The sequence below is a fragment of the Sceloporus occidentalis genome, unplaced genomic scaffold (assembly GCF_023333645.1).
Source record: "Sceloporus occidentalis isolate IW3139 unplaced genomic scaffold, rSceOcc1.0.p SCAF_4, whole genome shotgun sequence".
Taxonomy (NCBI): domain Eukaryota; kingdom Metazoa; phylum Chordata; class Lepidosauria; order Squamata; family Phrynosomatidae; genus Sceloporus; species Sceloporus occidentalis.
Window position 1 is genome coordinate 1,452,018 of NW_028316984.1, and position 27,908 is coordinate 1,479,925.

Consider the following 27,908-nt stretch of genomic DNA (forward strand, 5'->3'; position numbering starts at 1 on the left):
GGAAGATTTTGTATATTGCTGATGCAGATATAGGGTTTTTTTTTTAAAAAAAACTTTTTTAAATACACATTTTAAATTGCTATAACAAATTTAAGTATTTTACTTGATTAAAAGAAACAGCTAAGATCTACACTGCTACATCTGCTGATGTCACTAGACAAAAACCTACCTCTTGAGCAAAGCAGCGCCTTAACCAAAGGGTTTCCAAGGTGCTGCAGATCACACCATTGGACACATCTGTGGGGCATTGAGATGGGCAGCTGGAGAGACCCCTTGATGTAGCTGCATGTTTTGGGGAGTCACATTCAGTCATTAACATTTGTAAATGTGAATCCCAAAAGTTACAAGATTGTAAATCCGGCTTGCAATCTCATAAATATTGAACAGGATGCTAGGTATTGTTTATTGATATGCTTTCCACATGGCTGACAGACTCAGAGTTTCTTTAAAGGAAAATGGAATAGATACGTTAGTAAACAAATACACAACTGACTTCCAAAGTACAAACTGGTTTAATTTAAGAAAAGACAAGAAGATTAAAAACCATGAAATCCATTCCTGGAGGCATCAAGGGTAAAAGTGATGGTGATAGTAGCTTAGTTGCCAAAATGTTGCAAGTCAGCAATGATTTCACTGAATTCATATCATTTTGATTTGGCTTGAAGGAGCATTTTCTTAATTATCTTCAAAGCAGCCCCACATTGAGCACACTGCAGTAACCTAACCTGAATGTTAAAATCCAGCCAATTTTCTTCTACTGACAGACTGTCCTTTAGTTGGCAGTTCCTATGGAGCAGGGAGCTTCAGGAGGAAGGGAAATGTCTGTTGCTTCTCTGCTTACAGAAACTTTCACCAGTAAATGCAAACTACGTTGACTTCACCCTATAAATACATAAATATGCGCGCGCGCACGCACACACACACATTAAAAACACTTCGTAATGTTTTTCCACTAGTAAAATTTATTGATAGCTGTATTATAAAGAATAAGCTAATAAACAAATAAATCTCTACAAAGAACAGGCTGTCGTGGATATGGCACTTATCACCAAAGGTGATTGCCATCAGTACCCGCACAATTCACAGAACTTTCCTGGCATAGCCTGGAAGGGCTTCAAAAGATTAGTTTGTCTTTAATCCAAGTAGAAAGGAAGCAATGGACTCCTAAACTTGACATATTCAGGTGGTAAGAGGTGAGACTGCGTGCTTTCCTTTGGTAACTGGTAAGGTTTCTCTCTCTCTGTTTAGCTGGGACAATTGGTGGATGGGAAGCTTGCTGTAGCTGCTTCTGTACAAGTGCTTCCTTTGTCTGTCTTTATTGGCATCCTATGCAAGCCTCTATTTTCAGCTTTGGCTTCATCCAAGAATGGGGAAATGGGCACACATATCTGGGGACTGGATGGTCTCATTGTGGAGGAAAGTCCCCCACAGTGGATAATTTCACAGTAGACTTGCTTTGTTATGAAAACTTGCTGCATCTACCCACCAATTAATATCCTTTTACACCAATGGCTTTGTCTCAACCAGATTACCCTCAGATCTGTTTTGATGTGGTAATCCTGATCAAATCCCCCACCCTCAGTGTTAACACATAGGCCCTCAAAGAAATTGTTCCATTAATAAATAACATTTTATTGCATATGGCTATTAAGGAGAGCAGCCAGGATCAATAAAAACTAAATACATACACTATTCTAGTTTCATTTTTCTCTTCCCTAGCAGCATCACTGATTATTCCTATATACATAGTGTACATTGGAAGACAGAGCAAGATAAGTTAAGAGTTTTGCCATATCACAATGGCAAGAAATATATTTAGTATCTTGATATCTAGGAACAATTATATATCTCTAAGAGAAAAAACTCTGCTTATAATCATAAATATATAGCAAAAAATATTCAAAATGTAAGGTAAAATCAGGCATTTTTATAGCAAACATCTATTATACATTTTGGTTGAACATTATAAATTAAGAATGTAAGAGGCATATGCCTCTTATGAAATGTGTAGTAAATATATATATATATTCGCCTTTATTTTAGATGCTATCTACCCAATTACTGTGGCATTAGGAACGAATAGCTTCCCTCATCTCATACAACAATTAACTTTTGATTTGAACAACTGTCATATTTAATTCTCTCATTGGCTGGGAGCATCATCACCTTCAATCAATTAACTGAGACAGAGAAGTTATGTTTTTAACATTACAGGATTTTTTTGTTGTCATCTCTGTAATTTTTACCAAGATATTCATTATGATATTCTCCTTTCGGGCCTTCAAAGCAACACTTAAAGGTGGACATTACATTCAGATATGTCTTGCTATACAATCTTCAATTCAAATGCTCAGCACGGAAGCAAAATGAGTTTGCACTAGAGCATTAGGGCACTAGTTCTTTTTAGTACCTTAATTAAAAATGTAAAGCATTTCTGATGACATGGTGCCGATTGCTTATTCATTGTATTTACATCCTGCCTTATCTTCAGTGGGTTCAAGGTGGAGTATATATTCCACTCCATCTTAGTAACTACCTTGTCAGGTAGGCTAGGCTGACAGAGGAAGCCTGACATAATGGCAACAGGCTTGGTTGCTCACCTGGGAATTGAACCTGGCTTTCCCAAGACCAGGTCCAACTCTAGTTACGCTTTCTTTTTTTTATTGTCACATGAAGATTAGGGGAGGCTCTTGAAAAAGTATTGCTTAAAAGCCTCTTTAATCAAATACAAGTTAGAAGCAACAAGATGAATATGGTCCAGGACAATGTAAGCTGTAATGTAAATGCAAAAAGAGCAGTTAGGATATTCATCTTCAAAATACTGAGCATGTACATGTACTTCTCAATAATTTTTGTTAGAATGACTGGGGTTTTTACTCTCTCCCCAAATTTTTGGTGTCCCTTTTATGGGAAATTTCATTCTTCTTGATGTAGTATTCTGTTCAAAACAACGGTTTTGGTCTGTACGCCTTTTATGACCCTTCCATTTCATGATGTTACTTTTGGTTACAAGAAATTCAATTAACAATTGCTGATAAATGCAAGCAGGAAACGTCTTTGCAATCTGAAGCATTTAAAAAACTATAGAGACAATTATATAAATATGTCAGAGGTAAACAATGACTTCCTAGTAAAAGTTAATGATACTAAGTTCTGTTGCTTGTTTTACAATGATCATAAATATATTCATAGGAATCTAAGCTTTCAAGTTTCTGTTTGTTTAAAATCTTTAATTTCTCATCCTCATCGCTACCTGATAAATTAACAGAGCAGCTAGTAACTAAGAAGCAAGTGACCAGCCCCATTCTGTTATTTTTGATACTGTAGGTTCCATAAGGTTGGTGACTGTACAGCATTCAGCAGTAAGATACAGAATAATGCTAGGCAATGCAATACAAATCCAGTTTCATTCTTATCTGAGGTAGTGCTGCAGAGGTTTAAAAGGACACCAGTAATTAAACACCATATTTCACTGCTGTAGCATGTGCAAGTGGAACATCCCACCATGCTGAAGAACATGTATAGTTCATCTGTGTTGAAAAGGTAATGGCCATAATCAATACACCAACTGAAGAGGTCCAAAGTTCTAAAAGAGCACCGTTTATGCAAACAGCAGCACAGTGTTGCAAAACAACCCGATGGTTCAGTTCCTATTCAATTTAATAAAGAACTGTTCTGAAAGCTACATAAAATGTAGTTTTAAGATTTAATCTTTTGGGGTGAAAATCTGCAAGCAGCTTCAAAAATGGACGTCGGGTTCATGATGGTGAAACATGCTTCTTCAATCTGAAAAGAAACAGAAACAACTGGCATCAGTTAGCTCTGTGCACAGGATAATAAAGGCAGTGTCTAATCTCCATAATGACTCATCAATGTTTCCTGCAGGCATTACTATTTACAGTTAGCAGAACCACTGGTGTAACAAACATTTCCTTCTCCCTTACTTGGGATGTAGATATAAAGGGTGTTCACATGTTATACTCAACACACGTACAATTTGTGTGCATAAGAACAAAATTGTAGAGCTGTACCCTGGCAGTTATTTACATATAAATAATCATCTCGGCCTCAGAGGGAGCCATCAGGCAGACCCAGCAACATCAGGGACTGCCTGAAGGAAGAGGCCCCTCCCTCCTCAACTGTCATCTCGGCCTCAGAGGGAGCCATCAGGCAGACCAGCAACATCTTGGACTGCCTGAAGGAAGAGGCTCCTCCCTCTTTAACTGTCATCTCGGCCTCAGAGGGAGCGATCAGGCAGACCCAGCAACATCAGCGACTGCCTGAAGGAAGAGGCCCCTCCCTCCTCAACTGTCATCTTGGCCTCAGAGGGAGCGATCAGGCAGACCCAGCAACATCAGGGACTGCCTGAAGGAAGAGGCCCCTCCCTCCTCAACTGTCATCTCGGCCTCAAAGGGAGCCATCAGGCAGACCAGCAACATCTTGGACTGCCTGAAGGAAGAGGCTCCTCCCTCTTTAACTGTCATCTCGGCCTCAGAGGGAGCCATCAGGCAGACCCAGCAACATCAGGGACTGCCTGAAGGAAGAGGCCCCTCCCTCCTCAACTGTCATCTCGGCCTCAGAGGGAGCCATCAGGCAGACCAGCAACATCTTGGACTGCCTGAAGGAAGAGGCTCCTCCCTCTTTAACTGTCATCTCGGCCTCAGAGGGAGCGATCAGGCAGACCCAGCAACATCAGGGACTGCCTGAAGGAAGAGGCCCCTCCCTCCTCAACTGTCATCTTGGCCTCAGAGGGAGCGATCAGGCAGACCCAGCAACATCAGGGACTGCCTGAAGGAAGAGGCCCCTCCCTCCTCAACTGTCATCTCGGCCTCAGAGGGAGCCATCAGGCAGACCAGCAACATCTTGGACTGCCTGAAGGAAGAGGCTCCTCCCTCTTTAACTGTCATCTCGGCCTCAGAGGGAGCCATCAGGCAGACCAGCAACATCTTGGACTGCCTGAAGGAATAGGCCCCTCCCTCCTCAACTGTCATCTCGGCCTCAGAGGGAGCAATCAGGCAGACCAGCAACATCTTGGACTGCCTGAAGGAAGAGGCCCCTCCCTCCTCAACTGTCATCTCGGCCTCAGAGGGAGCAATCAGGCAGACCCAGCAACATCTGGGACTGCCTGAAGGAAGAGGCCCCTCCCTCCTCAACTGTCATCTCGGCCTCAGAGGGAGCAATCAGGCAGACCCAGCAACATCAGGGACAGCCTGAAGGAAGAGGCCCCTCCCTCCTCAACTGTCATCTCGGCCTCAGAGGGAGCCATCAGGCAGACCCAGCAACATCAGGGACTGCCTGAAGGAAGAGGCCCCTCCCTCCTCAACTGTCATCTCGGCCTCAGAGGGAGCAATCAGGCAGACCCAGCAACATCAGGGACAGCCTGAAGGAAGAGGCCCCTCCCTCCTCAACTGTCATCTCGGCCTCAGAGGGAGCCATCAGGCAGACCCAGCAACATCAGGGACTGCCTGAAGGAAGAGGCCCCTCCCTCCTCAACTGTCATCTCGGCCTCAGAGGGAGCCATCAGGCAGACCCAGCAACATCAGGGACTGCCTGAAGGAAGAGGCCTCTCCCTCCTCAACTGTCATCTCGGCCTCAGAGGGAGCCATCAGGCAGACCAGCAACATCTTGGACTGCCTGAAGGAAGAGGCTCCTCCCTCTTTAACTGTCATATCGGCCTCAGAGGGAGCCGTCAGGCAGACCCAGCAACATCTTGGACTGCCTGAAGGAAGAGGCCCCTCCCTCCTCAACTGTCATCTCGGCCTCAGAGGGAGCCATCAGGCAGACCGAGCAACATCAGGGACTGCCTGAAGGACGAGACTTCTCCCTCCTTTAACTGTATTTTGTATTGTATTACGATTTTACTGTACACCGCTATGATCATCGCGGAATAGCGGTCTATAAATAAAACATATTATTATTATTATTATTATTATTATTACATGCTAATAATTAATTTTCAACTGCTGGTCTGTACTCTTATACAGTTGAGCCCTATTTAACTATTGAAAAGGGCTCAACTCCTGCCACTCTACAAAGAATTAAGTCAGAGCATATTCAGTGGTGCTTCCATAAAATTGTGGATTCTAGAAACATTGGCCAGAATCCTGTTGGAGACTTACACCTTTGTTAGTGGACTTATGCCTGCAGGAATTAGAATTGGGCAGTTCTGTAACATCCATATCCAGTAAATGGCTGCTATAACATCACTACACAGGGAAGCCACTGAAGTAACCAATGCATAATGGTGCTGATGCACACTAGGTCCAATGTACACTGGGACCAATGAACATAAATCCTGTTGTGCATCTGGAAACCAGCTAAGGAGTGTCAACATGCAGTGATGGGAATCTGATGTGCATTGGGAAACTCTTAACAGTGTTCCTACGCATCGTCACAATTCGCTAACAGAGTTTCTTAGCATCTCCACTATGTAGCTAAAGCCCGATACAAACGGGCCTTTCCGAAGCCCTCGTCACATGCTAAGGTTGCCTGGGGGGTTGAGCACCCACACGCCCCACAACCCTTGCACGTGATGAGGGTGTAATAATGGCGGCGCCCTGTATACATGGGCGCCACCATTGTTATGTAAGCGCTGTGCGGTGCTTACATAATGAGTGCATCACTGGCGCACTTGTTATGCCACCGCTGCGGCTTGAGAAGAACCTGCTTTTTATGGGTTCTTTTTCTGCTGGCAGGAAGCCACACAGTTTGGTGGCCGTGGCTTCCCTCTGGCGGAAAAATAGGTGCCGGGAGGCCACCCTTTTTGGGTGGTGTGTACTGTGCCTATACACAGTGCGCCCATGTCATTTGCGGGCGCGTTTTACGCAGCGTTCAGCATGCGCTGAAAGCTATGCGGGGAGGAAGGGGTGGCATGTCCCATAGGGACGAATGGTGTGTGCGCCTGTAGCACGCGCTGCTGCACCGCCGCATGCATGAGCCTCATTCATTTAAATGGGGCTTGAGCATACGTGTTATTTGTTTTACGTGGGGGAGTCCAGAACGGATTCCCCGCGTAAACAAAGGGTGCACTGTATACATAAAGTTACATGACGTATACCATGAGGATATATACTTATTTAATTTTTATGCCACCTTTCACCAGGGACGTAGACAGGAATTTGGGAAGGGGGAGGGGTCCAGACTAAGTGCCACCATTATAATGGGGCTTGGATGTGGTGGCATGGTGGCACATGCCATTCATTGTATCTAATGGAAGGGGGGGATCCAGACCCCACAGAACCCCCCCCCCCTGCTACGTCCCTGCTTTCACCCAGAAGGAGACCCAAGAAGGATTCTTCAAGGCTGCACAAATAAATCTGCACTGAAAAACACTCTGCTCTGAACAGACCTTCACTTTGAGATGGTATGCAGTCTTAGAGAATTCTGACTAGTGATTAGAGGGTTCATTGCTTCCTGCATGAGGTTAAGGTCGCTGTGAACAATTCAAGACAAACAACAGTATTTTCAAATTCTAGTTACATGTTCACTTGAATTTTGGCTTCCCTGGACGGGATCAGAACAAATTACAAGAGAAGAACCTTTATGGCTGCAACAGAGAACTTAGATTTTACGGCCTTCTTTTGATAAGGGTTGTCCCTGTTATTCCTTGATTTCTCTTTGTGGGGGAAGGTGGGGACTCAGCTTTCTGCTTGCATGAAAAATACTCACTGTAAAATCCCAAACTATAGGTGTAGACCTGTAGGCTTTTGTGTGAGTCCCTTTTGCCTGAAGAAGAGTATAATGAGCTTTGTAAGCCAGTGTAACGTTTTTGTGCCTGCTTGTTGGTCTCATAAAGGTATCACCAATGCCTGTTTTGCATTTTGTTTAACGGTCAACACGGCTTTTCCTGCAATTTTCAAATATTAGTTGGGCTGGAGTGCCATGTACAGCAATGTAAGGCTACTGAGTATTTCTGACGACTTATGGATCTGTAATTCTAGGTTACAAATCTGTAACTGTAATACTGAATGTCAGTCAAATATATCATTTTGTTTCCTATGGATGTCCTACATCCAGAATGATAGTCTTTTCTTGATTTGAAGTGGGTAGCCCTGTGCAGTAGGTGTAGGGAGAGTGTGGCCCCCCCGAATCCTTTTCACCCCAATGCTCTGATTATATCGTATTAAAAAAGGGCTTTCCCTGGACTTAAAAAAACTTGTCCAACCCCCTCCCTCCCAAAAAAAAAAAAAAAAAAAAAAAAGACATCTGCACATGGAAGTGACATTTAGGTGTTTGGTTGTCCTGATCTGAATTCTGGGCAGGATAACAAACGTTAACATTTAATATTTTACAAAGTAGATGCACAATTATGGATTCTAAGAAGCAAGGGAAAGGTAGATTAATTACCATGGTACGTATCCCATACTAGCAATTAAATTTTTGCTCTTTCTGTGCAACCCATGCAAATACACACACACACACACACACACACACACACAAATAATATAAACAAATATAAATATTACATTTCTCAACAATAAATTTAGCATCAGTAATATGGCTATTGAGATCCAGCAGTTATTACCGATTCAGCATAGCAATATGGCAACTAATCATGGTTGACTACGGCAGCACAAATGAAAAACCAGTCACTTGCATTAAGGGAATTAAGCATGACACATAATTAATTCCCTTGTGTGTGCCTGTTAACTTTTCTCTGTCTAGACTGAAAGCTCAATACGTTAAAAATAACCTATTGTTATCTTACAAGCAGCAGCCACCACAAACAGTATAGTCTCTGCTGAAGGCCCTAGTTCAAGATGTCACTAGTCACATGAAGCCAAAGTGCTTTGATTAACAACATTTTGTCACAGTGACAAACTCAAAAAAATATTAGTAAATCTCACCAGCACTAAAACTCACGTGTGGAAAGTAAGGATTGCAACGTACACTAATACATAACTAAAAGAAAGGTTCACTTCAGTCATTGAAAAAACACATATATTTTAACTTTATGCAGCTACATATAGCAGCTAGTGTTCATGACTCTTCCACAAGTACGTACTGTTAATATTAGAGCTCTGCATATAGCTCAGCCAAAGTCTGAATACTAGAGGAGATCACCCTGACACGGTCCTCTCCAGAATGGGTCCAGACTGAAATGTGTCAGATTGAAAGGATTCTGGAATGGGTTCCATTTGTGTGTGTGTGATTGTGACTGTGTGTGAAGCCTGGGAAGGTGTATTTTCCCTTTAATACAGGACACCATGGTGATGTGTTTGGGATGGGGTAGGGAGCAGTCAGAGTGGCAGTTCTAGATTAATAGAATCATAGAATCGTAGAGTTGGAAGAGACTACAAGGGCCATCCAGTCCAACTCCCTGTCATGAAAGAACTCTCTATCTAATTGTAATTTCCATTTCCATGTTTCATTTCCTGAAACTTGCAATCATTGCATTTGTGGGAAGAGTTTGTTTGTGATATCATAGTAATTATATATTTCCCTGTTTCCCTCAAAATCCTACTCTTTATTATCATTCAAATCCCTAAAGCATGACAATGCAAGAAGAACCTGAAGATTCCATTTCCCCAGTCCCTAAAGACACAGAGAATGCATGTTACCCTTGAAGGCTACCCCTTTTTGAACTACTTTTCCTGGAAGCCTCTCAGAGTTGCAAATTCACCTTTTAAATATGTTGTAGGGCTTGTCTGCACTGTTTAGCTTCAAGAAAACACTATTTTTCAAAACCAGCAGCAGATTTCCAGCCACATCCCGGATTTCTTTCTTTCTTTTTGACAGCCAGTTTGGCCTTGGTGGGTTCCAGGGAAGAAAACGGGTGCCTCCAAACCTGCTGAAACTGCCCACTCCTGTTTGTAGCTTATCTCTATTTTAACAACTCCCTTGTTTGGTTTCACATTTGCCATCAACAGCCCATCTATTCAATTTCTGAGTTTGTTCTCAGACATGAATTCCTGGGCTGAGGTTTATGGGCATGAGAAAGGGGGACACCCCCTCTAGAAAACAGAACAGCAACTGTTTGTCCCATAATAGTCCTCCCCCCTTCCTTTGGGAAAAAAACCATAAATTCACCTTTAAGTACACAGTATGTTTCCATAAAAATCTAGGTTTTCATAAACATAAACTAAGCTGATAAAAATCAGTACCTTACCAACTTTGTCTCTTGTTCGTTGGAATCAACATGGCAACAACTCTTAACAAACTGGAAAAAGAAAGGGGAAAAAAGTAAGCTTTGGGGTCCTACTTATTATGTTGAGCAGGGCAGGGAGACAAATATGTTGAAGTAGCGTTTTGCCACCACTTTTAGGCCTTTAGACTCATTTTAGGAGTCACTTTTGATTTATAAGCACTCTGCCCACAGTAGAAGGGAACAAAGTATGAGTTTTGTAATCGCTTAGTTCACTGCGCCTGCCCCAAATCTAGGGGATATAACGTCTTTTGCCCCCAAATGGACAACAGCACCCCCCAAACCTCCAAGGGGGTGCTTTTAGCCTGTTTGCCACAATCTGTGATGCCTGGTCACTGCCAGGATTAAAAAAGGCCTCTGAGACCCAATGGGATGAGGAGGGCTGAACATCCCCTAATGTGGAAAAATGACCAAGAGATCCCCCTCCTTCCCCAAACTTCCTGGTCCAGGCAGCCCAGTGGAGTCAGGGTCTCTCCAGCACTGGCAGAGCTCCCATTCAACTCAGAGTGCTGCAGGAGCAGAGGCCATGAAGACCAGAGTATCCCACAGAAGCAGAAGACCACCGGCTTTCTCTAATTCTGGCCAATGTTTTGATGGGCTTTTCTCTCACATAGAGAGAAGGTGGCCTGTACTTGCTTATGAGCAGTGGCCAACTTAAGCAAGTTATGCAGCAACAGATATGAACCTTATCACAGACCCAAATGTCAGTTTGAATCCTATTGGTGATACATGCTCATGTGTCCAAGGTTACATAACAGTATGTCCCTTTAATTTCATTGAACAAGGAGGCATTCAGTACCCACTTTCATAACCCTTCCACCCTTGTCAAACAGTTTTGCATTGCCAACATGCACTGCCATTTAACGGCAGGAGGAGAGTAAAGGGTGTTCAAGCAGGATTTGGCTACAGTGGTGCAACTAGGAGAAAAAGAGCAATGTTATCTGCCCAGATCACCAGCAAACATGCTGGAGGTGTGCACAGGTGCTGAGAAGCTGCATCAGACAGGACAGTGAGCATCATTCAGGATTATGACCTATGTTCTCAAGTCAGCTGTACCAACCAGTTGGGTCACTGCATGAAAAAGCTTTAATAGTTGTGTGCAAAAGGGAATTTCATAGAATCATAGAATCACAGAATCATAGAGTTGATGGCAAGGGCCATCAAGTCCAACCCCCTGCCATGCAGGAAAACTCAATCAAAGCAACCCTGACAGATGGCCATCCAGCCTCTGTTTAAAGACCTCTAAGGAAGGAGAATTTCAGCTGACGAAGCCTTCATGAAAAGCTGCATTCTTTTCACATGGGCTCATAATCCCACATCAAGTACAACACAAAAAGTTCATACTCCTCATCATTTTTCTAATTATTCTATTATTGGGATTCATACTCCTAATCATTATATGTTGACAATATGCAGCAAAGCCCTACTGCATTTTACAAAGCATCCAGACACTCTGGGGAGGAATGGAAATAAATATGACATTATAAATGCCAAATGTAAAAAACCAGTAGTGAAATATTTCAATCACTCAGCACCATTGTTTCTGACAAAGCTTCCTGCTTTGCATATAAAATCATCATTGAAAGACATAATCCAACAGGAAACATTTGACCAAGAATTCAAAAAGAGGTTCCGTTCTATTTGAACAGAATCTCTCTCTTGCCACACATATTAATCAGCTCAACAGTGCCAGCTTCTTTGTGATGCTACCCAATTACCGTTAAAGTACAATGGAGCATGGAATGTTTCCAGGACACAGGAAGGTTATTTGCTTGGATGACAGTTTGAAAAATTCTAGTGTGAGTGTGTGTGCGCGCACGCCTTCAAGTTGCCTGTTAACTTATGGTGGCCCATTGAATTTCATAGGGTTTTCTTAGGCAAGGTATATTTGGAGGTGATTTTGCCAGTTCCTTCCTCTGAAACAGAGTCTGTAGCATTGGGTATTCATTGGCAGTCTCTTATCCAAATATTAACCTGAGCCGACCCTGCTTAACTTCCAAGATTGGATGGGATCTGGTGTCTTTAGGTTTTTTTGGCCTCTTGCAACTAGTATAGCCATGGATATGTTGACTGGGAGATTCTAAGCATTTCAGCCCAAAATGTAAGTTTTCCAGGCTATGAGAAATTATCATTGTCTGTACTTGTGCATATGAAATCTCTCTGACCCAGTGATTGCAATCACCTAGTCTTTGTCCAAAAAAAGTCCTAGACTTTGTACAAGACAATCAGAGTATTGTAAAATTTAAGTGCAATTAAGATTGTTCATATTACAGTAAGACTACAGTTGGTCCTCCGTTTTTATGGGGGATTCGTTCTGGACCCCCCCCCCCCCAATGTAAACTGAGATTCAAGAATATTTTAGCCCCATAGTCTTGAATGGGGTGCATGCCCGCAAGCACGCACCCCATTGGAAATAACGGAGGTCACCCCTCCGTGAATATTGAAGACCGCAGACCTCAAGTCCCCGAGAAAGGAGGGGTGACTATACATGATCTTTGATTAATAGCTTTAATGAAGTACAAAAATCCTGCATTTCCAGACACAGGTAAAGAAGATTAAACAGAATTTATTAACTATACTTGAGTTAAATGCTTTTAAACAAGCAAGCCAGAAATCTTTCTCTTACCTACTATGTGCAAATCCTGTCACCGAGTCACAAAATTAAAGAATTATAACACCTAAAAATATTTTAAAATCACAATCTTCTAAGTCTACACAAGATCCAATGAATTCAGTCCCATATGACTGTAGCCTAAAGGCATGTTACTTTGTACTTTATCACACAAACCTTTGTTTTACCTGGAGTTACACTTCTTTTCAATATTGCAATGGGGCTTTTTGCACCATTGAAGGTACTCACACTTTCTCTTCCTCATTCCTCCTTAACCCCACCTCGCTGACAGTCTCCTCGTGAGGAGAGCCTGTATATCTTCTTTGGCAGGTCGGGTGGGAGGGAGAGAAGCCAACTTCTCCACCCTCCTGCCTGCCAAACAAGAAATGACAATCTCCTCACAAGGAGAGACTTCTATATCTGGTGGTGGGAGACAAAAGAAAGTTTAAAAAAACAGCCTGCTCTGGAATGGGGAAGGGAAGGGAGGATGGGAGAGAGGACACCACATGTCTGCTCAATACTGGAACTGCCATGTGAAGAAGTTATTACATTTTTAGAACAAATGCTACAGCTTCATGTTTGGAAGCCCCATCAATGAAAAGGGATCCCCTAACAGCAAAGCAGTGATGAAATGAAGACGACATGTAATAAGTATTGCCAGAGTTACTACTCTCTAGCTGTAATAGATTTAAAACCTTGTGTGATAAACTCATTTGTTTAAAATTGTCTGAATGTTCAACATAACACAGCTGTGATCCACTTGCTTTCTACAGAAGCAGAAACTCTCATGGTTATAATCACAAAAAAATGTATATTCAGTCCTTTCAAAGAAGGCTGTGTGTGTGTGTGTGTGTGTGTGTGTGTGTGTGTGTGTGTGTGTGTATGGTCTCAATGGAAGAACCCCTGCCCAAGTCAGTCTGTCTACATCTCTCAATGTCGCTAGATTTGACATTGTCCGAAGCTGTGGTTGGAGCTTCTCCAGCTGCAACTACACCTGAGGATCTTGCTGAAGTTCTCTATCTCACCTTCCACAACTAGGAATGTGCAAGGTGAGAAAGAAATGACATCTCTGGACCAGCGTCTGCTTCATTTCTGTGGTGCTTTGGGAAGGAAGCAGGAGGCAACCAGGAAACCCCCAAGTCTGGAACAGGCCTACAGGATCCTTTCCCCTGACTGTAGTCATTATGTTTATGACAAATGCTCATAATAACACCGCAACTCAATTAAAGGAATTTTAATGATTTGGGCTTCCTGGAGGTACCCCATGGGACTGAATTCTAACTAGATATTTATTGGACTCCACCTGAAGCATATATGTTTTAGCAAGTTATCTATTGTATTTACATACATACATACATACATTTCTGAAGCAATATTAAAATTGTCTTTCCTTTTTTTTGATGAAACACGCACCACAGATGACTCTTGGAATAGCTTTTCCATTGGTCCAAGGTTGAAGATACAGCGAAGGAGAATGAACAGTCATGCTACTGTACCTTGGGAGAGGGTCCAAGGGCATAAAGATATTTAATGGATGAACAACCTTCCTTGTATGTTAAATGTGTTTTAATTGTTTTAAATTGATATTTTAATTACATTGGTTTGGTTTTTTAATTTTTTTGGATTATACATTGTTTTAGCTATTTTGTTTTAGCTTACACTGTAAACTGCTTTGGGTTCCATATTTGGATGAAGGTGGGATAGCAAATAAATACATGAATAAAATAAATATGATTCCAGTGATTGCATCTGCAATGAAGAAATAATCCAGTTTGACACTACTTTAAATGCCGAGAGACAAGTAGCCTTCTCTGTCAGAGAGCTCTGGTGCCACAATAAACTACAATTCCCAGAATTCCATATCATTGAGCCATGGCAGTTAAAGTAGTGTCAAACTGGATTACAATACACTCTTGGTATCTGTTGGGGTTTGGCTCAAGCCCACCCATCCCTGGTGGATACCAAAATACATGAATGCTCAAGTCTCATTAATCACAATGGTGAAATGGTGACCCTCATATTAAACAGAAAAATCAAGATTTGCTTTTGGGATTTTTAAAATCTATTGGGAATATTTTCAAGGCATGGATGGTTGAATCTATGCATTAAAAATCTGTGGATATAGAGATCTGACTGCATTTCTGCAGTGCAGATCCAGCCTTTGTTAGATGAGATGGTTGATCTTGGCATGGAGGAAATTTCCATAATTCTACAGATTACTTCTGGTAGGGTTTAGATGAGTCAGCATGGTGTTGAGGCTTGAGTGTTGGACTAGGACTCGGGAGAACAGGGTCTGACTCCCCACTTGGCCATGTAAACCCACTGGGTAACCTTGGGCAAGTCACTCTCTCTCAGCCTCAGAGGAAGACAATGGCAAACTTCCTCTGAACTAATCTTGCCAAGATTGCCCCATGATAGGTTTGCTTTAGGGTTGCCATAATTTGAAAACAATTTGAAGGCATGCAACAATAACTGACAGCATTTTAGGATCACATAGAACATCCTGATGGTAGGCTGTCTGACAGCTGCTCATGACTTCCCCTCATTAGAGAGTTTTAAGAGAGAGACTAGGTTGTCACCTATCAGAATGCTAGGCTTTAGAGTTGGAAGAGACCACAAGGGCCATCCAGTCCAATCCCATTTTGCCATGCAGAAACTCTCAATCAACGCATGCCTGACAGACGGCCATCCAGCCTCTGTTTTTAGGATTTCTTGCCTTGGTAGGGGATGGGAATGCTTGTGGTCCCTTTCAATTCTTTACTTCTGTGATTAAACATCACAGGCTTAGTGCAGATGGATTTTCTATTAGAGCACTAAAAGGTATTTTGACTTGCATATTCCTTGAAATCATTAGAAAAGGATTCTATTAGAGCAGTAAAAAGTATTTTGACTTGCATATTCCTTGAAATCATTATAAAAAGATCTTCAAACATTTATCACAAATGCTAAATTTCCTGTTTGCATGAGCTAGATTTGAATTTTAAAAGTTGTTTCAGCATTTCAAGTGACTTCAGCTTCTTTAATTAAAAATAATGAATTAAAATAAATTATATTGCCCCACATATGATTCAATTCTTCTCCTGAAAAGGATAATACAACCTTATTGTTTCACCCTTTTTCAAAGATTTCTTTACATATTCACAACACAAAGAAAAAATCATGCAGTCAGTGGGGCAATGAATCTGCTCTACGTTTTAGTCCAAATTCTGGAAGAACCATGCAAGATGCTGAACCTACAAGCAAACCAAATTCAGCACTCTGATATCTTTTTTAAAATTGGACAAAAGCCTGGAATGGATTCACAACCCACCGATGGTGGAGCCACCAGCATCCACTGTGTTCCTCTCCATCACATCCTAAAACATGTAAGCAATCTAGTTACGGAACCTGGATCATCCTATGCCCTTCCTTGCACCATAAGACAGAGTTGAGCCATAATGCTTCATCATTCAACTTTCAGCTCATTTTAAATTAAGCATAAAAAGAGTACTGTGTACAAGAAATTACATCCAAAGCCACTTACAAATAAAAAAACCCCTCCTTTATAATTAACTTTCTATGAATGAGGAGCAAAATATTAAATATCAGTTTAGATTTATGGGATTTGTATTTCAAATTGTAACAACCTGCAGGTGGCCAAAACAGTGAACCTGATCAGACTCACTGCATTGCCAAAACAAACAATATTTCTAAAAATTAAAGCTCCAGATTAAAATACAAATATTCCATTACAATGTATCCTAAAAGAATATGTCCATTCCCCACCTCCCAGAAAATTATTACCTTTCAATAAACTGACAATTTATCTCTTCCTGTTGACATGGCTTGTGACCAGCTGCATGTTATACTTCTCTTAGTGATATATTTTAAAATTGTTTAGTTGTTTTTAACTGTGCATCTTAGAATCATAGAATCGTAGAGTTGGAAGAGACCACAAGGGCCATCCAGTCCAACCCCTGCCATGCAGGAACTCTCAGTCAAAGCATCCCCGACAGATGTCCACCCAGCCTCTGTTTAAAGACCTCTAAGGAGGGAGACTCCACCACTCTCCAAGGGAGTTTATTCCACTGTTGAACAGCCAATACTGTAAGGAAGTTCCTCCTAATGTTGAGGTAGAATCTTTTTTTCCTGTAGCTTACATCCATTGCTCTGGGTCCTGTTCTCTGGAGCAGCAGAAAACAAGCTTGTTTCCTCCTCAGTATGACATCCCTTCAAATATCTCATTTAATTATGTTTTAATAGTGTTTTTATTTTTTAAATTGTATTTTTCTATTATTTTATAAAAGAAGATGCCTTCTTTCATCTAATAAAAAAGGGATCAATCCCATTTTTGGGAGAAAGGAGGATATAAAACCAATAAATAATCTAGTAATTTGCCTACTTTACATTTCTATTTTACCATCTAAAGTAAGCTTATTACAGGTTTTTACCTTTACCTTTTGACCAAAGGTCAAAAACACACCGCAGAAACAATCCAGTTTGAGACCATTTTAACTGCCCTGGCTAAGTGCTAGGGAATTCTGGAAACTGTAGTTTATTGTGGCACCACAATTCTCTGACAGAGAAGGCTAAATGTCTCACAAAAGTACATTTCCCAGAACCCCTTAGCATTGAGCCAGGGCAGTTAAAGCAGTCTGAATCTGGATTATTTCTGCAGTGTGTTTTGGACCAAAATAAGCAAAAAAGAGAATGTGTTGAAAAAAAGGAAATTAGTAGTATATCACAGCAAATGTTTATTCTTTTCTATATGTTATTTTAAATTAAGCTAGATTGTAGGAATGGAAAACCTCAGGCACCTAGTTACTGCAGAAACTACAAATGTAATGGTGTGCTTAGGAATTTCGCATATTCAATCAGCTCCATGCCATCGGCCGCTAAAGACTGAAGGAATTTGAAATATTTTCCAGTCTTGCTGGCAAGTTATTGGATTCTCATGCTTCAGAGTCTCATGCTTTGGTGAACAAAAATTGTGTTGTTTATCTCCTAACTTCCAATGAACTAAAACAGGCAAAGACCCACAAAGTAGTTAAACTAGAATACTTAGATTTAAGCCGCTCTTTTAATTGTGCAACAACCATTCAGGCTTTTCCCCTACAGACCAAAAAGATAAACAGATACAAAACTAAACATTAAAAAAGGAATATGATAAATCAGTTGTACAAAAGAGAGTACAATACTACAATTAAATACTCAATTATTTAATTAAGTGGTTAACTAAAATGGCTCTAGGAGTCTACACTATGACCAGAAGGAATATAAGCTTTCTTCTCTAAGGCTAGGTTTCAACATTTTAAACAGCCTGCTTTTTCACACAGTAATTCCAATAAAAATACAGTTTTGTTTCAAAGTATATTATCCCTAATAACAATGGTGTTCAGGAGCACAAGCAAATTGGGATTCCACACCAGACCGATTCACAGTGAGATTGAACAGAGTCCCAACGCGAATCGCGCCAATCCCTTATTTAGTGCACTCGCCAAAACGCATCAAAATGAGGAGCCAGGGAGGATTCAGTTCGGAAGTCCCGCGGAAGGGGCTCACATTTAAAGCTACCAGGTATGAAAATACATTCTCGTTATCACGTGAATGCGAATGGCCCAATCCGCAGATGCCCCAGATCTGAGCTGCAAAGACCCCGTCTGATAAACACCTTAGATTTAAGGCAATTCTTTTTCCCTCCAGTGGGATCAAATGTTGTTTTTATCTAAATTAGTGTTTCTGAAACTATCCAATGTAAGGGACTAGCAATTACTGTACTGAAAGTCATTTGTATGTAAAACTCTTATATTTGCTGTGTTTATCTTTGCTTGGTAACTTTGCCTGCCCTTTTCTCTTGATACCTAAACTGTATTTTTCAATGCTCAGCTGAAGTTTTACCACAGCGCTATCAATTTTGTAACTGGAGGAAAATTTCATTTAAAGATAAAGATTGAACCTTTAATCTTTAATAGCCTTATTTTGCCTTCTTTGTGGCTGTAGCCCTGTGCCAATTTAAGGGGTTGAGTATTTAAGAAACAAGCCATTCCAGTTCTTACCAAGCACTTATATTTGATCAGCAAGGACTCTTAAAGGAAAGAACTATGGCCCGTTACAGACGGGCTCTTGAGGTGTGCCCATCACATGCTAGGGGTTGGCCAGGGACCTAGCGTCCACACCTGCCTCACCCCTAGCATGTGACAGGGGCATAATAATGGCAGCGCCCTATACACACAGGCGCCGCCATTATTATGTGCTGGACACATAGCGTCTGCACGTTGTGCGGCGCTTATGACGTCGTGAGTGCGCCATTGGTACCTCACGGTGTCATAACCATGCCGTGGGAAGATGCGCCATTTTGGGGCTTCTTTTTTGCTCCGCGCGGTTTGGCTGCTACGGCTCCCTCGCGGAGCAACCAGCAGCGCCGGCAGACCACCGCTTTTAGGCGGTCTGTAATGCGCCTATCTTTCTGACTAAAAGATTGTATGTACAGCGCTGTGTAAATTTACAGCGCTTTATAAATAAAGGTTAATAATAATAATAATAATAAATAATAACTATCTCCCCCTTTCATTGGCTCATTTATCCTGTCCAGTTTCAATATGATCAGAAGGTAAGCAAGATCACATCTTATATACATATAACTTTGGTGAAATGGAGGCAACATATAGAAATATTTGGCTATTATTTATTTACTCAGAAGTTTAAATCTTTCCTTTCAAGATACCAGTACCGTACTTATGAGGCTGCTTGTAACTAACACCAAAATACATTAACAACAAAACATAACACATTTTCAGGATCCGCTCCATGTAGGGATGCCATATCCTGGTGGCCCCCGGGATAAACCCGTTTTTGGGGCCCCCCTGCCTGCCCTGGTCCGGTTCCCCCCAACCCCAGCCTTTGTCCCGGCTCCGGGCCCCCGCTCATGCGGCCACTGCTGTGGCCGCTAATGCGGTTGGCCGCCAAACCACCTCCTCCTCCTCTTCTTGGGCAGCGCCGCCCTCCTGCTCCTGGGCAGCGCCACCTTCCTCCTCCTCGCCAGCACCGCCGCCGCGCCACCCGCGGTGGGGCTTTCCCACCCATGTGCGGGGCTATGACAGAGGAGCTCGTCCCCTTGGGCCAGCCGACCATTGGCCAGCTGGCCAAAGGGGACGGGCTCCTCTTCCCTTGCGCGCGCTGCCCCGGCTGCAGCATGGGCCAGCAGCAGCGCGCACGCATCCCCCACTTGCGCGCCCTCGCGTGGGGCTTCCCAAGGAGCCCTTGCGCCGAGGAGGAGGGGGAGGATGAAGAGGAGGAGATGGGGAGGATGAAGAGGAGGAGATGGGGGGATGAAGAGGAGGAGATGGGGGGATGAAGAGGAGGAGATAGATGGGGAGCATGAAAAGGAGGAGATGGGGAGGATGAAGAGGAGATGGGGAGGATGAAGAGGAGGAGGAGGTGGAAAAGTGAGTCTGTGGCCATTTCAGGTCTGCCTTGGGGTTTTTTTTTAATTACAGTAATTTTAAAAATATAAAATATTTTTTGTTTTTTTAATTTTATTAATTTTTATTATTGATTTTTATTTTATTTTATTTCATTGATTTTTATTATTGCTTTTTTATTTTATTTCATTGATTTTTATTATTCTTGTTTTTATTTTATTACATTAATTTTTATTATTAAATATATACACCCTTGCCTTGTTTTTTTTTATTTTTTCCCCATTATTTTTTATTATTAAATATATGCAAGTACATTTTCTGTTTATTTATGGCGCTTTGAATGCTAACAAATCTGCCTTTCTTGGACAATTATAGTGATGATGATGGTGGTGGTGATATTGATATCAACAAGTCTCTGAGGCACGGCCAATGTAATTTGCTGTGATTTTTACAAACTCATGCGCAGTGAAGAAAAGCCACAGTCCCTTGCCCAAGTACACACTTCTGAGAAGTACAGTTGAACCCGAGGGCAAGTCCATTTCTGCCATCTGTCTAGGAATAATGCCAAAATGTCCTCCATTTTGATCATGCCTAAAAAACATGCATGCATATTAACATTTTAAAAAGTCCTCCATTTTTTGCGTGTCCTCCATTTAAAAGTGTCCTACATTTGAAAATGTTGCCCTACATTTGTCCCACATTTGTCCCGGTTTGGAGGTCCTGACTTATGGCAACCCTAGCTCCATGGGACAACTGACCAAAAATGGATGGGGTGAAGATGTGGGTTTAAGCTGGAAGGGTACAAACCTGAAACAAGTCTGCTTTGCTGGCCTCTCCCTCCCCAGGGCACATGGCAATAGAAGCAGTCCAGCTGGAACTAGAACAAGTGCCTGCTGATCTTAGTGTGTGTGTTTGTGTGTATCTTAGTCTAAAGGCATTTCATACACAAGCAATTTCCTTAAGAAAATGTCATTATTTTCCATTGCCTATGTGGTGCCAGTATCAGTACAATCAAAATAAGGAAGATTTTTTTCTGACCAAATTGCAGAGAATGCACAGAAGTATTCAAACACTATGTTGCATCTTGTTCCCTGCATCAGACCTGCCAATACTAAAATGTTTGTTTTGTCTGAACAGGGCTACAAGAAAATCCACACAGGTATAGCGTTGTTTCAGACTGGCAGCCCTGTTTTTAAAATAAAAACATAGTGTTTTACTTGAAATCATTGTATTAATTGTATTACTTTGTTTAGAAGCCAGGTTAGAATTGGCATAGCTCTGGAAAAACATGACTGCTTTGTCCAATAAAGGTTGCTTGAAAAGCATTTGGAATTGGCAAAGTGAAGAACTCAATAATGATGTGAATAGCTGATAGCTTTATGAGGCTCTAGATTCAATGTATTAACTATTATCTGTAATCTTTTGGACTCTGCTTTCCTGCCAATAACTCATGTTGAATCATGGGACAATGTTTTGAACCTGACAAGGAAATAGTTTTACATATGGAAATGTTTCTCACATTTACATTGGGGCAATATAGAGGAAAATATATGTGCTCATAAAGGTTTCACTAGTACAAACTAATTACAATTATTTAGAAGTAACTGGGGAAAAATAGGCCACTGTGGAAATAAGGAATAACAATAACTAAACAACCCCCCCAAAAAAACATTATCTTCAGTCTCTATTTTCTTCAGGCCAGCAAGTACTACTGAATGTTACTATCATTCTCACTAACCTGTTCTTCTTGTTAAAATTCATCCTTTGCTCAGTCACCTAAATGAACAGGACTCCCATTTATACAGGGGCTAGGGAAAGTTGAAACAAAATACTGCAGCCTACCTCTATCTACTTTCCTCTTCTTGGGTACTATTGCCAGACTGGAACTGAAACCTTGCAGGCTACTCAGTGAGAAAGAAGGTTCAGGAGGAGAGAAAAGGAGGAAAAAAAGAATCTTTAGGGCTTCCCCTGATGGGGCTGAGGTTTGAAATCGTACAGAAAATGTAAAGCTCTGCATTTTTCCATTGTCGTTTCATTATTACAGATTAAAGAATAATGCTAGATATTTTTATCTCATCCATGGGACGAGATAGTACGGTACTCTGGCTGGGTACACACTATTTATAACATTATAAACATTAATTACAACATTAACTGTTAAAAATCATGTGCTTGATTGTGCTTGCTTATCTCATGTACACTATTTGGAAGCCTATCATGTTCTTAAAAGTCACCTTTTGTAGAACACTGGAGAAAAAACTGTTCTCTAAGACATCTGGCTGACTGAAGTAATAATATGCTCAAATTCCAAAGGCAGATGCTGGTGAGTTCAGCAATTTAATCTACTGCCACTTCATTCTGCATGATGCTAGGGACACCTACCTCCTCCCAAGTATTTAGACCTGCAAGAAATTATCTTTGCTATTTTCAGATTGCCAGTTGAGTACTGACCATTTCTTTCATGTTCCCTCTTTATCCTTACGTGAGTGTTAAGTACTGTATTTATTTGAAACCTCAGTCACAAATGCCAAATCTTGCATATTTTGTGTCAGAATAATTTAATAGTTTTACAACAGCAGTGCTTCATTTGGAGTAATCATGCATAGAGAAAAAAAGTCAGATGTGAGGTGAACAGACACATGACTGAGACTCTCACAGCAAAAGACACTCAGCGACAACAACAGTAATAACAATATACAAACACACTGAGTGTTCATCCTGCAAAGCTTTCTTAGGCATTTATTTACTCCTAGTAAGTGTGTGAAACATGCAGCCTAAAGGACCATGAAATTAGACCACGCTGGTAGCACTTTCATTACAAACTTGAAAATCTATATGAAAATTAAGAACAGATGCAACTTGGATTTCAAGAGGAGCATCTCTTTTTGGAGATTATCAGATGGGAGATGTGCCATCCTTTCCCTATCCTTCCCGCGCCATTGTGGGAAGGACTTTCACATGATGTCATGCTTATCTGGACATTGTCCCATCCAGAAAGTGTGACTGACTGCGATCAGGCGAAAGGCTTTCAGATGACGTTGCGCCTTTCCTGTCATTGTCCCATCACGGAAGTGGAATTGTCCTGGCATTTTGTATTAATGGGAGTTTGCATTAATACAATTTCACTTCAATGACAGGATAAGCTTGACATCTCTGAAATGTTTTCGTATGATCAGGACAAGGATGGGAGAAAGATGGAAGTGTGCTCTACTTCGCTCCCAACCTTGTCGCATCCCTGGCCTGATAATCTCCTTTGTCTTGCTAATGGAATTTTTTTTCCCCATTTCTTGGTGTACCCATAAAGCCAGGAGAAGGAGGAAAGGCTTTAAATTACCTGAAGTGAGAACAGCCACATCTTAACAAAATGCAGGCTTGTGACTAACAACATCATTTTCCCCCCTCCTGTATGATTTTAAACACTTTTTTGCCTGATGAAGAAACCAGTGGAGCCTCGAAAAATTGCAACATATATTTTGTGTACTTTGGTTGAACCAAAAAAGCTATCATTGTTTTGTTGATTTTGGATGTTATTGTACTATATGAAAATTACATAGTCTGCACTAATTCAGGAAACTCTGAGGTTCACACATATACATTTAGTTAATGTTAAACTAGCATTTACATTTTGGTTAATGTTAAACTAGCATCTGCCAGCAAGTTCTATAAAAGGTTTTTAATGAGTAGAGGCCCTCAATGTTGTCTTTTCTTTCTTACTACTTGGTCACTACTTCAAAAACCCATTAGTTATGAGTGGCATGGAGAAGAAAAGAAAGCTAAAGAAATATACCTTTTACTGAAGCTTCATTAAGACTGCAGGTCTGGAAATCTGTAGTGGTATAAGTACCATCAATACTCCCATTGAGAGGATGTGTGCCTTTGTGCTTGCCTTTATAAGCATTTGCCAGATGGTCTCCCTCTAATGCACCAAGAGCAATATGGTTGAGGCCTTGCTGGAAGCCAGCAGAGGTCTCCCGGCACATGGGGCTGCTGTTTTGTTCCTCCACTAAGCCTTCATTTTTCCTGAGGGACACATTTTCCACAGAGGCAGAGTTGTGTCGCTTGGGATTGTGTGCAAAAGAAGGAGAAACAGGGGTCACAGTGGTAGTGGAGGAGAACGTCTCTGAACTGTGTCTGCGGCGTCCCTGAGGGTCAGCACGGATGACTTTGGCTCCATGATTGGGATCAGGAGGAGGACTGGTAAAGATAAAGGTCTCCAACCCAGAAAGCGTAAGCCGCTTCAGTCCAGCAATTGGGCTGCTTACACGAACCGGTTCCGGCTTATGTGAGATGGGCTGGGGTGGAGCAGTGGCTGTTGTGAAAAGCATCTCTGTATAGTCACCAGCCTCTGAAAGTGGGCTGGAAAGGCAAGCCCCCTGTGTCCCTCCTACCTTTACATAAGGCTTGTCAAAGTGCCCTGGGCTAGGGCAGGCGTCTGGCAAAAGCACTTCCTCCAAGGACTCCACTGAAATGGCACCTGACCGTGACCCATCCGATTTAGTGTTTGTATAGCTGGAGTTAAGGGAGCTGCTGCGACCACTGGAGTTGGAGCCAAGCAAGAAGGTGGAGCTGTCACAGAGTGGTCCCTGAGAGTAGCTAATGTTGACATATTCCCCACTGGGACTCTGGGGTTCATTTAAAGTGGGGGGCTCATCCATGCTGGGCAGCAACAACCCCAGGGAATGATGACTGAGTTGGTCACTGCCTTCCTGCTGGTTGAGGAAATACTCTGTTCGGCTGTGGCGCAGGGGTAAAGGCATTGTGGTGTGGCTGACTTCTGCTTTGGGAATGTGGTTCAGTCTCCCTTCTGGGGAACTCATAAACACATATTGGTCACTGTTCTTTCTTTCACCCAGAGCATTTGGCTGGCTCCAGTAGGCTTGGGAAGGGCTACAGACGCAGCTGGACTGCTTTCCAGAGCCCTGTTTGTTGAAACCATCACATGAGGCAGAAGGAGAAGGTCTACACAAAGGAGGAAACAACAAGGGGGACATGTTGATATAGTCACCGCTGGCTGGCCTCCCATCTGGGCTCTCCCCAGACAGACCAGTGCCCGTGCCCCACATGTGCATGTAGCCGCTGTCATCTGAGGAGCTCTCACTGCTGATCCTGTAAGAGAGAGGGTACAAAACTTGTCCAGGTGGTGACACTCTAGCAGGACTCAGAGACAGGTAACTATCACAACCATCCTGCACTGGCAAAATTGATACTGCCTTGGGGGCCATGGGCATGTAGCCTTCCTCCTTACCCCCGCTGCAGCCAAGGTGTAAGCTGCTACTGCTGCTGGTGCCCCCAGATCCAATGTCCACATCACAGTAATCCTCATGATAAGGAGCAGAGGTTATCCTTGGGGAAGGGGAGGAGGACGCTTTGGTGGTTAATGTGGCCCGCATGAGCGTGTACTCATCCAGAGAGGCTGAGGAAAGCGGCACCAAACAATGGTGTGCTGGTGTCGTCAATGAGTAGGTACGCTTCCTGAGAGCCCTGTCTCTTCCGGCGCCCTCACAAAGGCAAGGGTGGTAATGGAAGTGTCCCCGTTCCATGGCCATGCAGTTGTCCAGCTCCTGGCCAGGAGGCGTCTCTGGGGTGTTGCTGGGGTTGCTACTGTTCATGGTCAAAGAGGAGCCCAGGTCATCCAAGGCCACGAAACCAGCAGGATCGCCAGGGGAGCCGGAGGCCGAGGCGCTGCAACTGGAAGTCTGCTGGCCCAGCCTGGACACTAAGGAGGGTGAGTGCCCCAAGGCCAGAGAGCGACTGGATTGCGTGGCTGATGGGCCAGGCAGGGGACAACAGGCCATAGCCAGAGAGTGTGAGTGGCTGAGGGGGGCTTGGGCAGCCTTGAGGCTCAAGGGGCTTCCAGAGAGCAAGCCAACTTTACAGCCATCCCCCTCGCTTGTCGTACGCCCTCGGTTGCCATTGCTGTTGGTGATGGTGGTCCTGGCAGTGGTGGTGGCCAAGATGTCAGTCCTTGACCGGCGGAGGAGGCCCGTCTGGCTAGGAGGCAGGTGGTGGTGGTTGTGGTGGTGGCGCCGAGGCCCCGGGACGGAGATGGGCCGGCTGCACATGAAGGCGAGCCCGGCTCCGGTGACAGTGGCAGGGAGGGCGCCCCCCGAGGAGGAAGAGGAAGCGGAGGACTGGCTCTTGCTCCTGGGCCGGAACTCGTGAGGCTCCCCCCGTAGGGCCTTCATGGCCTCCAGTATGGTCTCGTGGATGTTCTGGGCCACCACAGCATCGTCGGCCTGCATCCAGAGCTCCCCAGGCCCCGTGAAGGCTGAGCGGCCCAGCTCCATGAAAAAGAAGCTGTCCGAGTGGCCGCAGCGCCGAATGTTCATGAGTTGGAGGGAGGCGCTGGGGCGCCGGCAGTTGGGCCGCACCAGGGCCACTGTCTGCGTGGCCAGGCACAGGCGGTGAAGCCCTGAGAGCTGCCGGCTCTGGCCCAGGCCCTTTGCCCGCACTGACACCTGCCACACCTCGCTGTAGGAGCCTGGCTCGTCCTCCTCTTCCTCGCTGCGGTCCTCTGCTGGGGAGAGGGAGGCTGGAGCTCCGTGGCTGCGAAGGATCTGTGCGATGGCCTGGTACCAGGCCTCCTGCTCCTGCTCACTCTCCGCTGCCAAGGCCCAGTACTCCTCGTGGGTGTAGAGGGCGATCAGGTGCTTGTGCCGGGCGTCGGCACGCTTGTGTACCGCCAGGCATGATCCCAGCAACAGGCAACGCTTCGACGACGGCGACGAGGAGGCCGCCTTTCCCCTCCACTTCTTCTCGCTCTCGTAGTATTCAAGGCGGGCAGATGAGGAGGGCTCAGGAGGCACCCGCAGGACGAAGAAGCGCCGGTGGCCATGCTTGTTGTGCCGCCTCAAGTAGCCACTCTTCTGGACCCCAGGAGGAGGAGGCGGCACTGCCTCTTCAGTTGGCGGCGCAGGAGAAGCAGGAGCAGGGTTGTTATTGTTATTTTGGTGGTTGTTTTGGTGGTTGTTGTTGTGAGGCGGCGTCTCCGTCGTTGTCGTCGTCCCCGAGGGCCTGGCCATCCTTCCTCCGCACCGCCACAGCCTGCTCCAGGGCGGCACCTGTTCCTCAGCTTCCTTTCAGGACCACGGACGTCGCCTCCTCCTCCTCCTCAGGCTCCGCCGCCGAGAGCAAAACAACACGTGACCCAACGGCCGACCAGCCCCGCGCTACAGCGCGCGCGCGCTCCCCTCTCCTCTCAACGGACGCACTCACAAATACTCACTCGCTCGCTCCCCTCCTTCGCTTTCGTAAAAGACACCCGGCTCCACCAATAGATTGGCGGAGAGCCCCTCCTCCCGTCAAGGGTGCCAGCTGTGATTGGCTCGCCGCTTATGGCTCCTCTCCCTAGCCACGCCCACTTGGTCCCTTCTATTCCACCCCCCTTCAGGCTATCTGTCTCCCCTCCCTCGCTTTTCATCCTCTCGCCTCTGTAAAAGACATCCAGCTCCGCCAATAGACCGGAAGAGAGCCCCTCCTCCCGTCAAGGGCGCCGGCTGTCATTGGCCCACCTGGCGTTTCCCTCTCTCTAGCCACGCCCACTTGGTCCCGTCTATTCCTTCACCATCCCTTAGGCTACCTGTCTCCCTTTCCTCGCCTTTCATCCTCTCGCCTCCTTAAAAGACAACCGGCTCCACCAATAGTCCGGAAGAGAGCCCCTCCTTCCGACAAATACGCCGGCTATGGTTGGCTCGCCGCTTATGGCGTCTCTACCTAGCCACGCCCACTTCGTTCCTTCCCCTTCAGGCTACCT

General features: G+C 43.8%; 1 protein-coding gene across 3 annotated transcripts; it reads right to left on the reverse strand.

The window, feature by feature from the left end:
- Positions 1-493: 493 nt before the first annotated feature.
- On the reverse strand, positions 494-27,880 carry LOC149313401 (insulin receptor substrate 2-like). 3 transcript variants are annotated; one of them, XM_089519044.1, is made up of 3 exons: positions 23,943-27,880; positions 10,109-10,159; positions 494-3,786 (listed from the first exon to the last, which is right to left on the reverse strand). In XM_089519044.1, the coding sequence occupies exons 1-2, from the start codon at positions 27,175-27,177 to the stop codon at positions 10,152-10,154; spliced, it is 3,243 nt and encodes a 1,080-aa protein (XP_089375170.1). In that variant the 5' UTR covers positions 27,178-27,880; the 3' UTR covers positions 494-3,786; positions 10,109-10,151. The 3 variants fall into 3 exon arrangements, with proteins under 3 accessions (XP_089375170.1, XP_089375171.1, XP_089375172.1); XM_089519045.1 differs by having other exon boundaries at positions 10,104-10,159; XM_089519046.1 differs by lacking the exon at positions 10,109-10,159 and having other exon boundaries at positions 23,943-27,879.
- Between the last annotated feature and the right edge of the window lie 28 nt (positions 27,881-27,908).

What these genes read in the sequence shown, in the direction of transcription:
- LOC149313401 (XM_089519044.1), bottom strand. Translation starts at nt 27,177, where the DNA reads ATGGCCAGGCCCTCGGGGACGACGACAACGACGGAGACGCCGCCTCAC.